This window comes from Rattus norvegicus, chromosome 18, assembly GCF_036323735.1.
Source record: "Rattus norvegicus strain BN/NHsdMcwi chromosome 18, GRCr8, whole genome shotgun sequence".
Classification (NCBI taxonomy): domain Eukaryota; kingdom Metazoa; phylum Chordata; class Mammalia; order Rodentia; family Muridae; genus Rattus; species Rattus norvegicus.
The window spans coordinates 63,125,219-63,140,895 of NC_086036.1; the positions used below are offsets into that span (position 1 = coordinate 63,125,219).

General features: G+C 49.2%; 1 protein-coding gene across 2 annotated transcripts in view; it reads left to right on the forward strand.

Moving 5' to 3' along the window:
* The window catches only part of Impa2 (inositol monophosphatase 2), a 31,120-nt gene extending 21,106 nt beyond the window's left edge, over positions 1 to 10,014 (forward strand). Inside the window, exons 4-8 of one of the 2 annotated variants that reach the window (NM_172224.1) lie at positions 305 to 350; positions 1,945 to 2,053; positions 7,000 to 7,108; positions 8,277 to 8,428; positions 9,585 to 9,984. In NM_172224.1, the coding sequence (NP_757378.1) occupies positions 305 to 350; positions 1,945 to 2,053; positions 7,000 to 7,108; positions 8,277 to 8,428; positions 9,585 to 9,700 (532 nt within the window). In that variant the 3' untranslated portion in view covers positions 9,701 to 9,984. Of the gene's footprint in view, positions 1 to 304; positions 351 to 1,944; positions 2,054 to 6,999; positions 7,109 to 8,276; positions 8,429 to 9,584 lie in introns of both variants that reach the window. The other variant, XM_039096608.2, reaches the window with a different exon arrangement.
* The last annotated feature ends 5,663 nt before the right edge of the window (positions 10,015 to 15,677 follow it).

Here is a 15,677-nt window from a genome sequence, read left to right on the forward strand (position 1 = left end):
AGAACCAGGACTGTGGTTATTATAGTCATGTTGATTAGTATTATGTGGTCGCTGTTAAGTTGCCTCAGTCTTACCACGGCTCCCAGAGCGCTACGGTTGCTTTAAGTTCGCTATTTTACAGCATGGCGAGCTGAGCCTGTTTATTTTGGAAGCAGTAAGTGAAACTGGAAAGTCATTTTGAAAATCAAACCTAGCCAGAGTGCCGAAAGGTCCTTGTGGGGCGGGAGGGAAGCCTTCACACAGCTACACACAAGAGCTTTTGAGAGCCAGTGTTCTATGTAACCCATTCTGCCTTCCCTCACAGATTCCCCACTGTGGCAGTTAGCATCGGATTTGCTGTTCACCAGGAGGTAATGCGGCCCTCCTTGCCTGGTTTCAGTTTCTGTGTTGCTCTTTGACACTTACCGTAACCGTGACTAGTGTGTCGGGGTGTGGGTTTGGGTCTTATGTCTCCTGGGGTGGACTGGCTCTTTTTTTTTTTTTTTTTCTTCTTCCGTGGTCCAGTCATAGCTGCTGTGGAAAGCAATGTTCTGAGCAGATGGCCCGATGAGTCTCCATCTGACCCCTAGAGCGTGTGATCTAGTCACAGACAAAAGACAACTCCTATTTTTGGATGACATCTCAATATTTCATTAATTCTTCTTTTCCTCCTGGCTATTAGTATGAGAATGTGGCCCTATCAGGATTCCCAGGGACTTTCTGGACTAAGCCATGGCGTGAGACCTAAAAGAAAGGCAGACAGAGGGCGAAGGCTTATGCAGGAAGACAAGAGCCTTCATTTCTTGTAGTCATATGAGCAGAGTTGGGGTACAATGTCTCCTACAACTGCCCCCATTCAGAGCAGTGTAGCAATATCGACGAATGTTCCTCTCATGGGGACAGTAAGTTTGCATTATACCTCAGGGTATATACTTTTGGTATATTGGTAAAACTTTTCAATATTGCCAGTTGGGTAAGGAATTGATGATCCATCGGTTTCTTTGCATCATCACAGAGATCTGTTAACATTAATGCTCTCCTAACCACCAGGTTATTATAATAGGAGTCAGGGCTGCCAGGAAAGAAAACTGGGGCCACAAAGCTCAGACAGGTCCTTGTCCTGGCTGGGCCGTCCTATTCTGTCCTGCGTTTCTAGTTCCAGAGCACAGGAATACTTCTAATCAGTCATGGTCCAATCCAGGAATCAACTCTCCCTTCCCCACAGCTCACTGGACATTCCCCTTGATAATGGGGCCTCATCACAGGTGACCACACAATACGGTGACGCCTAGATCTGGATATCATGTTGGGGCCAGGGGTGGGGGTAGGTGTAGGGCAGGTAAGTATTGCTAGAGAACCACGGACTGTCGGGAAGCCCCTTCCAGAAATACAACTTGTTCTATAGGCTGAGTGGCGAAGATTCTAAGGGCTGCCTAAGACTCTGCTAAGGCACTGAAGATGACCACCCTGAAGATGGGCATATGGTACCAAGCACAGACACATATTCACCCCAGGGTTGTGAGAAGCAGGCAGAGAGAGACAGGAGTGCTGGACACAAGGCTTATCGCTTCCATATTGACCTCTTCCTCCTGCTAGCCAGTGGTCATGCCCCTGGGGATGTCTGTGGGTTCTTTACTTACCAGTAACGTGGAGGATACCTAAGAGTTGTTTTTTTTTTTTTTTTTATTCAGTCACAATTATGGGTGGAGAGGGGAGAGAGTTCATTACGATAATTTTAATACTCTTATTAGTATTAATATAGTTTTGATATGTTCGTTTATGAAACAGCTCGCTTTCATGACCAGAAGTAGTTCGAAGTCTGCCTGTCTCCATTCCTCTTTGGAAGACAATTCTGTCCCCTTGTCACAGTGCTAGTTCCTGCTCTAAGAGGAGTGTCCCTCTTTAGATCACTGTTGCCTTTGTGTCAAGAAGTGACGTTGTCCACTTTCTTCCTGCCCCCTCTAGCTGGAATTCGGAGTGATTCACCACTGCACAGAGGAGCGGCTGTACACCGGCAGGAGGGGCCAGGGCGCCTTTTGCAATGGCCAGAGGCTCCAGGTCTCCAGGGAGACAGGTGAGCTTCATCCAGCTCTTTTTGGGTCGTTTCAGATAGAGCTAGATGCCCAGGGACTATTACACATAGTGGTGGCCATCTTCTTCTTCTTTTTTTTTTTAATTTTATTTTATTTTATTTTTTAAAGATTTATTCATTTATTATATATAAGTACACTGTAGCTGTCTTCACACACACCAGAAGAGGGCATCGGATCTCTTTACAGATGGCTATGAGCCACCATGTGGTTGCTGGGAATTGAACTCATGACCTCTGGAAGAGCAGTCAGGTGCTCTTAACCGCTGAGCCATCTCTCCAGCCCTGGTGGCCATCTTCTACAGAGAGTGCTAGCTCTTTTTTAGGAATACAGTGTCCCTAGTGGAAATCGACAACATTTATTCTGTGTAGGTGCTCAATACTTTGAATACATTATCAGAGCCTCTTGTATCTATTGTCTTTAAAATGGTAGTTACTGGTGAACAGTTTGGTCTGGTGGGACCAAGAGAGCGGCTTAGACCAAGGGCCCGCAGAGCATCCAGGCACAACTTGGTGGGGGACCCATGACCACAGCATGTATCTGGTCTCTGACCTTGCTGTTGGAAGCGGAAGCACGGTGGAGAGGAACAGTGTTTGAACGTGCCCCGGGGCCTGCCACCAGGATTATGTCTGTCCTTTGTTTTCCTTAAATGTAGAGGTCTAAGGACATTGTTTGCTTGCAGGAGGTAGCCCATGGAATGGCACACCGAGGGTGTTCTCTCTCCTCCACCCTTTAACCCACAATGATTAAACTAGTAGTTTGTTTTTGGTTTGTTTGTTTTTTTATCGGGTATAGGATAGGTGTGGTAGGCAACAGATAAAGCCAGGGTTTTTTGTGTATGTTGGCCAAGGTGGAGACATGGTAGTGAACAGAGTCAGGGAAGAAAAGGGATCCTAGAAGAGCAGCCAGCCGTGGAAGAGGAAGACTTTCAAAGCCCCTGAGTGGCCACGTAATTGAGTTTGGAAAGGCAGTGAGGATGGGAGCGAAGCTGGCCGTGGAGTGGCTCCCCTAGCATCCCCTAGTTCCTTCTGCAACTCTGAGCAGGACACGGACGGCAATTGCAGCCTCTGCTCTTTACGTGTCAGAGGCCGCATATCATAACGTGTCCCAGCCTCAGTCCCTGCTTTCTGTTGGCTGACACTGGCCTCAGTCCCAAGATGTCAGCACTTGACTCTCAGCCCGTCTACTTTCTTTACCAGCCATTTCTCTGTGCCTGTTGTTGGTTTATCTTTTCACAGTTCCTTCCTCTCATCTCCCTCCTGGGTAGCTTCCTGGTTAACACTGGCATGCTGAGCCAGCCTGTGAGCATCTAGCTTACTGTGTGAAGGCACAGTGTGGATGTGCTCATAGGCCCGTGGGGAGGAGAGGTTGCTGGTGAGAGTCCCGCATGGACCCAGATCGGGGGGCTAGAACTCACAGGAGCCCTGTGAGATACCCCAGCAGGACGATTGGCAAACCAGCGCTCTGAGCCCGGAGCGGGCCAGGAAAAGCACCTTGCCCCATTTCTCCTTCTGCCAGAGTGTTTAGTTTGGCTGTGGAGTGATGTTAATTCCAGCCATGCTGGCAAAAGGCATCCATCCAAGCCTAGCTGGGAAAGGCAGGGAGGAAGCCAGCCATTAAACATGCCTGGGTGAACTTTGCTCCAGTTTTCATTTGATAGGACACTAAACTATTCACACGCCCGCTTCCTGGTTGACTGCCTTCACAGCTCAGTCAGGTGGTGACGGCTCGCTCTGATGGCTCCACCCACCTTTGCTGTGCTTGCTCCTAACCCCAGAAGGGCGAGACTTGGCCTGACTTCCCTCTGCTGGGCCCCAGGAAACACCCAGAGCAGAAAGAAGCTGCTTGCTGTCTCTAAAGCTCCTGCCCCTACTGGTTACCTGCCTCCCTTCTGCCTCCTCGCACTGCCACGCTATGTCCTTACCTCACCAAAGCACGGTTGTGACTTGGAGTCCGGGTGGTGAGCTGTTCTCACCTCTGGTCACAGATGTCAGAGTGCTCGCACTGGCTTCAGGTCCCCACTCTGATGCCTGAGGCTGTACATAGAGCAGGCAGCATCTGGTGGAAAATAATTAGTTACAAAGGTGGGACGTGGTCTTGTAGGACTATAATCCAGTACTTGGGAGACAGAGGCAGGTGATCTCTGTGAGTTCAAAGCCATCCCAATCTGCATGGTGAACCCCAGGACTGCCAGAGCTGTATACTAGAGAGACAATGTCTCAAAAAACAATCAGCTGGGAGTGTTGCACGCCTCTAATCCCAGCACTTGGGAGGCAGAAGAGGGCGCTTTCTGTGAATTCAAGGTCAGTCTGGTCTACAAAGTGAAGGCAGGACAGTCGGGGTTCTGCTATGCAAAGAAACCCTGTCTTTAAAAAAAAAAAAGAAAAGAAAGTGTGCTCTGATTGTATAGGTGGCAGGGGTGTGGTGCTGTGTGCTTATAATCCCAGCACATGGTGGGTGGAAGCAGGAGACCTCGAGTCTTTAACTGTTGGAAAACATACAAGTTTTCCAAAGTTCTCTTAATTTTTGAAATGGGCTCTCACTGATAGACCAGGCCAACCCTGAGCTGGTAGCGTCCTCTCTCTCTGCCTCTTCCGTGTCGGGTCACAGGCATGCACTGCCTCCCCTGACACAAGTTCTCTCAGGTTGTAAGCCCCACTTGAGTTTATGTCTGGTGGCACTGGTAACAGAAGTGGCAGGCTCACTTTTTCTTTCTCACTTCCAAACACTCAAGGCCTAACAATCTTAGTTTATCAAAATCCTTTGGCTACCTGTTTCCTTACTGTAAAGGTTATTTCCAAAGAAAAAAATACACACACACACACACACACACACACACACACACACACACACAAATTCAAGATTAATGCATTTGATGATGTTCATAGCTTCCTAATTGGGAAGGACATCTGCTGCCAGTGACTTACATAGGAACTTCCTGCCTATTAGCGCCAGCTGGGATGGTGACATCACCGGTTACCTTGCTGGAGACACCACCACCTCCCATTGTTACTGTTGTTTTCTGGATGTGCAGGGCAGTGAGGATTGATACATTGTATCTTGATTTAATGGGGGAAGTGCTCCTAATAGAGCTGCCCAGGGGAAGCAATGAAGGTCGAGGGTCGCACTTGTGATGAGAGTAGAATCCTAGTTGACATCTCAGGGCAGAATCATGGGAACCGTGCCCCGATTCCTGTGTTCTCTACAGATTATCATTGTTCTTGCTACTTGTCACCTCTTCTTGTGTAGAATCTCTAAAATGTCCCTGCCATGTGCTGGCAGAGTTGGTGAACAGTAAACTGTTCAAAAGATGGATTTTCTTTTTACGACTGGATCTCACTGTGTAACCCGTTCTGGCCTTAAAACCCCAATCTTCCTGCCTCACCTTCTGAGAACTGAGATTACAAAAGGGCAGCCATACCTGAGATGGGTTGGTTTTCTTTTTTTTTTTTTTTGGTTTTCTTCCACATGTAAGGGATTTTCTTTTTCTTCTGGACACACATGGACCTTGTAGTGTTTTGTTTTAGGGATTTGGGGTTTTGTTTTCTTGTTTTGTGGAGTGTTTTTTGTTTGTTTTTGTATCCAGACTCCAGAACCGAGCCAGTTCTGGGGGCATAGTTCTTTGAACATTTCCTATCTTTTCTCACTTCAAAAAATTATTTTTTAATTATAATCCACAGTATTTTTTTTCCCTAGCTCATTGCTTCGTGTTCTGTCTTTTGGGACATCTATAATTGGAAATTGGTGTCCTTTACTTAAATCCGTAACAGGCAGATGCCCTCAGAGTCCAGAAGAGGGCATCTAGTCCCCAGAGGCTGGAGTTATGAGCTATCCATTGTGGGTACTGGAAACCAACCATAGCCCGGGAAGAGCAGGAAGTATAACCGCTGAGCCATCCTCCCCTCAGCCCCTAGTTCATGTTCTCTTTATTTACTATCTGAAATATTTTCAGGTTTGTTTCCTAAGCTCTGCGCCCTCTAGTTTTGAGTCTTGCTGTTTTTCATGCTTTTTCTGTCCCATGGGCAGGTCTTCAAGTGCCCACTGACTGTCGACATGTTACTCTGCCTGTTTTGTTTGCCCTCCATATCGTTGTGTACGGGATTCACCATAGTTCATTGCAGTGTAAAACATGAGTTTGCTTGTATAGAAAGGGGCAAGGGGCTCTGGAATATGGAAGATTCTGCCGGAGGTGTTATACTGAATAAGGGCTGCAGTACAATACCATCGTAGAGGCTGGTTCCCCGTAGTCATGTGGTAGCCAAGGTTTTAACCTGGGCACACCTACTATGACTCCACCCTGCCCGTGGTGTGACCTTCTGAGGTAGAACCAGCTTAGCATCTGTAGCAAAGCAAGGACAAGCTGCTCCTGACCCTGCTACAGTGAGCCTCAGCCATGTTCCTGACCCACAAGCCAGGCTTGTCACCCCCTCATATTTCTCATAGCTGTCATTGGCGCGAGCACTTATATGGCCCCTGGTAAAGGTAGCCATGAGTTTCCAGATGTCGGCCCCTCTTCGTCCAGATCACAGCAGATCACGTTCACCCTCTCCATCGGAAGATGTCCATTTCTGTGATCAGAGCAGACAGACAAAAGTTTTTAAACCCTCATAGCAAGATTTATCTGGTGAGGTGTTTTCTCGTCTTCAGTCATGGCATACTGCTGTTATGACAGCTATTTTTATACACCACTGGAGGTCTTTGTGTCCCTCTGTGTGACGGAGCGTCCCTGAGAGGAGACTGGCAAGGGTTCTTCAGCAGGCAATCCCAACCAACACAGCTCCCCGGGGTAGTGACAACTTGAATTAGAGCAGGTTAGACCACCTCTGCCCATCACCGCAGAAAGACCACATAGAATCAGCCGCTCTTGAGGGAACTCAGATGATTCCGTTAGAACCGGGGCTTCTCGTTGACGGGGACTTCTTTCTTGCAGATCTCGCAAAGGCCTTGGTTCTGACAGAAATCGGGCCCAAACGTGACCCCGATACTCTGAAAGTATTCCTGAGCAACATGGAGCGGCTGCTGCACGCCAAGGCTCATGGGTACAGGTCCTCAGTCCCGTAGCCAGTGGGTTGAAAACCAAATATGCTCTTGGCTAAACACTCCCAAGGCATGTGAAGAGGAGGCACGGAGAGGTAGGACAGGAGGCTGCTGGCACCAGGCTTGAGGCACGCCATGCACCATCATCCACCGAACACTCTGGCTGTCAGGTGTCAGGAAACAGATGGGTCCTGTGTCCTAGTCTGTATTGGAAAGCTGAGTAGTGAAGCATGGGTCCCTCCATCAGTGAACCTTATGGATCTTTAGAGTGTCTCAGTGGCCTTGTGCTGGACCATGGGTGTCTTTCTTAGATACCTTTCTATTGCTATAATCAGACTCCATGACCAAGGCAACTTACAGAAGGGTTTATTTGGAGCTCACAGTTTCGGAGGATTAGAGTCCACGACCGCCATGAGAAACGTGGCGGCAGGCAGATGTGGCACTGGAGCAACAGCTGAGAAACTCAAGAGAAAGAACTGAGAATGGGGTGGGCTTTTGAAACGTCACAGTTCGCCCCTGGTGACAGACTCCCTCCAACAAGGCCACACCTCCCAATCTTTTCCAAAAGTCCCACAAGCTGGGGACCATGTACTGAAATAGACGTGCCTCCAGGGGCCACTCTCCTTTAAACCACGGCGTCTGACCGTTTGAGGTTGTGTCTGGCATTCCCGTTTATACACAGGTTGGGTCACATTCATAACTAGCCTAGGACTAATGGGATCTACTAGCCGCAGGTTAAGCAGGCCTGCTAGATAAACTTTGGTTATTTATTTCTCCTACATGCTTAGGTCAAAATTACTTCACCCTCCCCTCCCCCTCATCTATGTGGCAACCACCAGCCACTTGAAGGCCCTGCGTGTAACCTTCTAATGTTCAGTAGAGTAAGAACTTCAGGCCTCTCTGGCTGCCCTGGCCACAGTTCACACTCAGGAGCCCCTCGTGACCGGGTCTTAGTGCATGCAACATGCTAATGTCGTTGTGGAAAGGTCATCTGCCCGGGCCATTCACTCCAGGCCTGCTCTCTGCAGCCTGAGCTGTTGGCAGAGTCCCATGACTTCATTCCTGAGAGCTGAATGTGCCTAGCAAGGGGTGAGGGGTCAGGGTCAAGCATGCCTTGCCAGGTGTCCCCTCACTCACCGGCATCTGTCCTCCCACCCACCCACCCCACAGGGTCCGAGTGATTGGCAGCTCCACCTTGGCGCTCTGCTACTTGGCCTCGGGGGCTGCTGATGCCTATTACCAGTTCGGCCTCCACTGCTGGGATCTGGCAGCTGCCACAGTCATCATCAGAGAAGCAGGTGGCATTGTGATTGACACCTCAGGTGAGCTCTATAGCCTTGGGCTACCCTCCCCTCGATGTACCCAGCGGCAGACACCAAAGCAGGTGACACTGAATAATGTACCCAAGATCAGAACCACATTGGATTCCTCCACTTCCTCTGAATTCTGCAGATGGAGACCACACCAGGGTGCGTGGCAAGCAGTGGCCATCCATGGTGGGCCTTGGTTCTGCCCTTCCGACACTTGGCTGGTAACAGAAACAGCCACATTCCACACTCACCACCACCCACACTTTCCCGTGGCTTCTGCAACAATCCTGTGGGTTAGACAGAGCAGACACTTCCCCACGATCTCAGCTCAGAGCCCAGAGCCGGGACAGCCCAGTGCCCAGCAAGAACTGTCCTGTTCTTCTGCCTTTGTGCCTCCGAGTCCCAGGCACTGGTCTTTCTTTATAGAGCATACCTGAGCTCCATTCGCGTCTGCTCATCCACTTAAGACCCGAAACAGTCCTCCCCTCAGTTCTAACAGAGATGGTTAGACTCGTTTTTCCTTCTTGATTTTAGAGTTTGTTACTGAAAATGCCGTGTCCCACTTTTAACTGTTGGGTGTAGGACGTGGATCTCCTGCAGTCTAGCTTCTACCTCCGTCCTATTTCTCTTTCGAGAGACTTGAATCTCCTGGCGATGTACAAAAGTGAAGTGGTGCTGGCCTTTGGCAGTGAACTGTACAGGATGAGCTCACACTAAAAAGCACCTTGAGGCCCAAATCTGCATTTTTATCGTGCACCCAGGAAGGGGCATGGGAAATCTGGGAACACAGGCGTGGCCCTCCCAGGCTCACTGAGTCAGGGAAGTACATCATCCCTCTGCTGTGTGTCAAAATACAGGATATCCCACCCCCATCCTGGTCTCTTCCAGTTTTACGTTTTGCAGAACCATCCTAACTCTAAGATTGGGGGGGTCAACTTCAGTGCTCAGTGCAGCCCTGGCTCTGTTCCCGCGAGGGCAGGGTAGGTATCGAGAGTTACCATGCCTCCCACACAGCCGGCTTTATTCCTTGGCTGCTGGTAGGGACCCCGCCTTTGCCTGTGGACTGTTTTCCTCTGCACAAACATGTGAAGTTGCTGTGTAAGGCTGCAAGACTGACTGACGTACAGGCTTCCCTAACTCAGACGCCCGCCCTCCTCTCTGTCCACAGGTGGACCCCTTGACCTCATGTCGTGCAGAGTGGTGGCTGCTGGCACCAGAGAGATGGCAGTGCTCATAGCTCAGGCCCTACAAACCATTAACTACGGCCGGGACGATGAGAAGTGAGCCGTACAGAGCTCTAAGGCTGACATGAGCAGCTCCCTGGGAAAGAGCTGTCCAGGGGCTTGAGTTCCGGGATAGTCTACCATAGCTGTCCCCGGACCTCGGTGCTTAGCTGATCCTCTCTAATCTCGGGTAGCCCCTTTCCAGGTCGGTACATGGTCTTTCATCAGAGCCAAACCCAAATCTTGTGAGGTGTGTTAGTCACCCATCCTGGTTGTTCGGAATGCAAATCTCAGGTAATAAAGCTTTAGAACGAGTTCTCAGGCCCTCCCCTGCCCGTGGTGATACAGAACGCAATAAATCAGAACTTTAGTGTCGTGCTCTGGGTCTTCCTCCAGCCCCTGGTTCTCAGGCCGGGCTGCTCCTGCTGTTACCCTGCAGGTCTTCGCTCAGCTTGGGTGTCTGGCAACCCCGACCGACCGTGGCAACGGTGAAAACTTTCCCTAAATATCAGTCTCCTGATCTACAGGCTCTGTTTAACCACATGGAGATAATCTCTAGCCGTTTTTTTTTTTTTTTTTATACCGCCTTCAGTTGACCTTCAGGGAGTACGTGTACTGTATAAACTAAAATGCTGTGTGCAGAACCTTTGACATGGAAAAAATGAGAAACTGAAAAACAATGCTAAAATATTTTGTGACGAGCGTTTTTTATAAACATAAAATCTTTTAGGAATTGCAACTTTTAAACAATGAAGTTTTTTTTGGGGGGGGGGTGTCACTGGGGTAGAACTCAGGCCCTGGTGTAGATTAGACAGACTGTATACCACTGAGTGAGGTCCCAGCACGAGGGACCAGAATTCTGGTTCCAGGTTAAGCTGTGGCCCTAGACTGTTGAGCCAGGTGGCGTAGACAAGGCCCAGATGATTCTGAAACATCTGGGCGAGCAAGGCCTTGGGTCCTTTTCTATCTTGAGAACCCGGTCAGTTCTACACCTGCCGGGCCACAGGTGCTGTCAGGGAGACAGCACTTCCTCCCTTCTGTGCTAGAAAAAGCATTTTTCTTAATTAGTAGGAAGTTTGCATGTTTCCCTTGTTCTGGCTATAACATAACATGAGCTCTGTGCTTGTCAAGCACCCTTTCTCTTTGAGGAAAAGGTCTGTCACCTGTGGCTACACCGGCCACACGGAGCTCTCCGTCCATTTTCTTCCTGAGATCAGTCGCCCTGGTCTTTTCAAGCTACTGAATGCACCCAAAAGCAGCTGAGCCCCTTTGAGATGGCCGTCGGGTTCATCTCCAGAAACCGTTTTCTGTCTTAATGGGATTGTATATACGTAGTCATTCTCCATGGGTGAACTGTTCTGTTTCTATGAGAAGGGATTTCATGAACCCCAGGCTGGCCTGGAACTTTCTATATAACCAAGGATGGCCTTGAATTCCTGATCTTCCAGGCTCTACCCTCCCCTCCCCCTCACTGCTGGGATTACAGACGTGTGCTACCGTGCCTGCCAGTAAGATGCTTCCTGATTTACCCCAGTAGGCCGGCATTTGTACCTTTTTTTCCCCTCAGAATAGCACTAACATTTGCACAGATACACAAGAAATTCCTCAGACCCTTCAACAATTATGAATTGGGCTGAATGATTATGAGGGTTATTTTCAAATTATCCTCAGGAACAAGCTGCCCTTGGGTCCTCAGAGCACTCACACAAGCTGTGTCTGCGCTAATCCAAGAGAGGGCTCTGGGGAACAGGGAAGCCCCGAGGTTGGGCCAGGCAGGGACCCTTGCTTGTTTGCCTTCACTCATTACTTGAAGGACCTGCTAGGAACAGAGCTGTGCTGCTTCAGGTCACCCACCCAACCTCCCACTCAGGACATTTTTATTTCTGTTTCAAACAGTATCCATCTTGCTTGGTGGTCAGTGAGTCCATCCCTTCAGAATTCTAATCAGCTTCCACACACTTTCCCATAACTCCCCTCTCTATCTCAAAAGCTTCGCTGATAGCATCCTGTAGGGCAGTGGTTCTTAACCTGTGGATCACGACTCCTCTGGGGGGAGTTACCTGAGACCATCAGAACACACATTTATACTATGGTTTGTAACAGTAGCCAAGTCTCAGTTATAAAATGGCAACAGAAATAATTTTAGGGTCAACATGAGGAACTGTGTTAAAGGCTCGCAGCACTGGGAAGGTTGAGAACCACTGCCGTAAAGGAAAGACCTGTCTTTATCAATTAACCAAATGATAAAACCCTGCCATCCTTAGCAGAGTGTCAGTCAGGTGTGGGTCTGTGTTCTGGTTCGTGTCCTCAGGAAAGCCACTGGCCTCTCGCTTCCGGCATGCCCTTCTATCAGGACTCTTGAGGGACGTCACTGGGCATTATAGAAAAGCCAACACGTGCAAAGCACCAGGTAGTGGATTATCTCCAACGTTCTCGTAACAACCACAGCACAGTGTCCTGCACAAGTTCTTCCGTGAAGCTGAGGGAAGGGGCTGGTTAGTCCGATGGTCAAGAACAGTGGTGTCTGTCACATTTTATCAAAGTAATGGCCTGTTGCTGTCTTGTCTGTTCTTTTAAAAATAATTTGACACATAACAATGTAAAAGTTATATGTTTATGAGAGATGTAGTGTTTCTATGTGCGTTATATAATGTTTAAGTCAGTAAAGCCTACCCAGTGATTTGCCATTTCTTTTTTGAGAAAACATTCAAGCGGTTTGTTCTAGCACTTTAAAGATATGACACTAATCATTATAGTCAGGCACTTTACTGTGCACAGTTAATGACTAGATTTTTGCTATTGTTATTTAAAGGTTCAAAGATTACAACCTCTCCCATAGCTCACTAGGGTACCTCACCCGTTAGAGGAAACCAGAATTGTCTTGCTGGGCTGCCCTACAGCTTACGTGGGCTTCGACTGATTGGAAAACCATTTATAATCTGCACTCCAGGTTCTAGGGATAACCTCAGAATTTCCTGTGCCTCTCCTCATCAGGAAACAACATTAATCTCTGTCTTTTCCTACGGAGGCAAAATGTAACTACAGCAAACGTTTAAAAATGTGAGCAGGGCCTGGGGAGGTGGCTCAGTCGGGAAGTTTCTGCCTGCAGGCACAAGGACCTGCTTTGAGATGCCACGTTGGAGAAGAGCATCAGGGGGCGCTCTGGGGCTCACTGGCAAGCTACTGTAGCCAAATGGTGACCTTCCGGTTCAGGGAGAGCCTGTCTGAGAAACTGAGATGGAGAATGACTGAGGGAGAATGACTGAGGGAGACTCCTAATGTCAACCTCTGGCCTCCACACGCAGGGTGCACAATCAAAAGACCCAATGTCCTTAGCCCCAGTCCTTCAGAGCCGATGGGATGGGCAGGGCTGTGTGTGAGGATACAGTTAACCACTGAGCATACACTGTTGTAGGCTTGGGAGTGGAGGTTCTACAGACAGATTAAATGGTGCTCCAGTAGAGACCAGGAGAAGTGTGTGCATCAACGCAGACTTCCATGAAGGGCAGGGCCTGTGGAAACCACCCCCAAATCAGGGCTTTTCGTCCTGGCTGCTTTACACCGTTCTCTCTCAGGCTTCCCAATTCAGCCCCACAAGTCACTTTCCTGGCTATCCGTGGACGGATCAGGATAGTTCTATGCCTGGTCCCCAGTGAGTGGACCTGTTTGGGAGGGTTAGAAGGTGTGTCACTTGGTGGGTGGGCTTTAAGGTTTTTGAAAGCCCACACCATTCCCAGTTAAGTCTGTTTTGTGGATCAAAGTGTAAGCTCTCAGTTACTGCTCCAGCGAGCGCACTTTCCCCCATGACGGTCATGAAGTCTAACCCTCTAGAGCTGTAAGCCCCAAATAAACTCTTGGACAGAATGCCTCGGTCACCGTGTCATAACGCAGCAGTGGAAAAGTAACTTGAGACTGTGGTGATGCAGAATCACTTGGAAAAGCTGTCTGTTGAGGCCATGAGGAGATGTAGCCAGCCGGGGGAGAGATTGGGCCAACACTGACACCACTCAACCTGTGCACGACAGCAGCTGCCCCAGGACAGATAGGTCAGGGGGAGTTAGAGCTAGAATGCAAGTAGGGCTGGGTGGGAGGTAATCACCTTTAAATGCATCACTCAGGAAGCATACATAGGCAGGCCTCTGAGTTGGAGGCCACTCTGGTCTACATAGTGAGTTCTAGGACAGCCAGGGCTACATAGTAAGACTCTGTCTTAAAAGACCAAAAAACAAAAGGAAGAAGTATTAAAACAAGGAGTTTGCACACAGTATCCAAGCCAAGATGCGGGACAGACACCCCAGTCACCACCAAGGGGACTGAAGAGCATTTCAACCTGAAGTCCAAACAGTGAGTGTCTGAGGAAAAATGAAGATGGAGCTGATGCAGCCCAACCATGGGGAGGTTTGAGGATGCTGCTTGAAGTGCTAAGTGTGGCCTGAACCAGAACCTTTGGTTGGAAGTTCTGCTTGGGTCAACTGATCGTGAACCAACATCTCGTGGGCGCATGTGTCCCGGGAGCCAGTCACCCAGTCTGCAGATTCACAGCACCCAGGGAGGCATTGGACGTGGTGGGAAAGCTGGACAAGAGCACAGCATGGGCAAGCAACCAGGCTTCATAGCGGCCATGTGAATGACCTTGGAACCGAGTGGGGTTGGGTGAGAACCCAGAGCAAGCCATCAGGTGGGGTGCTGGCTGGTTTCTCTGTGTCAACTTGACACAAGCTGGAGTTATCACAGAAAAGAGCCTCAGTTGAGAAAACACCTCCGTGAGATCCAGCTGTAAGGCATTTTCTCAGTGATCAAGGGTGTGAGAGCCCATTGTGGGTGGTGCCATCCCTGCGCTGGTAGTCCTGGGTTCTATAAGAGAGCAAACTGAGAAAGCCAGGGGAAGCAAGCCAGTAAGAAACATCCCTCCATGGCCTCTGCATCAGCTCCTGCTTCCTGACCTGCTTGAGTTCCAGTCCTGACTTCCTTTGGTGATGAACAGCAATGTGGAAGTGTAAGCTGAATGAACCCTTTCCTCCCCAACTTGCTTCTTGGTCATGATGTTTGTGCAGGTGGGTGAGGGAGGAAAGGTGTGGAGAGGGACAAGGAAATGCTTATAAGAAGCAGGGGCTCCCATGTAGCAAATACAATGCCACTTGGGGACAATGCTTCCAGTCATATGATGATGTGCCCTCTTTGGCAGAAGGACCCTACATATAGATAAGTAAAGAAAGCTGAGACTCACAATGTCTCGGACTGATGGACTCCCTTCAGGATGACCCAATTCTCCCAGTGCCATTAGGCTGAGTGTACTGCAGACATACGGACATGTTCAACATTGGGAAAGCCAATATTGGTAAACCAATCCCTGGATGTTTGGAGGAGAGACAAGGTTGTGTGCGGCTCAGGTCAAGTACAATCTTCCAACCACCTCCTGCCGGGAGACTGGATCATCAGCAGAAAGGAGCCCAGCTTGTCTCAGTGAAGACATAGCTCTCTGTCCAGCATCATCCAGGAACCTTCTGCAGCCAGTGCAGTTTCCTGGAACGATGGCAAAAAAATGTCAGGGTGCTGACAAGCCCTCCACCCGCCTGTGAGTTCACCCCAACTGCTAGTGACTGCAGGAGTGTCCATATTCTCTCTAAGAAATGCCATTAAGGTGTTACACCCACTGCTGTCCCTCTAAAGGTGAAGGGCTGCTGGACAGACACAAGTCACCCCCCCCAACACATACCCTTAGAGTATGTCAACAGGACTGAGGGTCACACTGCACACACATATGAAGTATCACAATCTGGAGCTTGAGGTGTTTTTCAGCTTTCAACAAGGGTTGACTGGAAGCCTTTGATAGATACAGCTATTAAAATGGGTCCCCAGGGTCCCATCCCTATAGTGTGGCCTGTTTGTTTCCACCTATAATTTCGTTTGACCTTCCTGGGATTGTAATAAAATTGACATTCCTAGGGAGATGTTTACCAGTGTTTCTCTTTCTGTGTGCTTTGGACTCAGGTCTGCATACCCCAGGTTCCCCTGGAGGCAGAGGGATGTCTGGACTG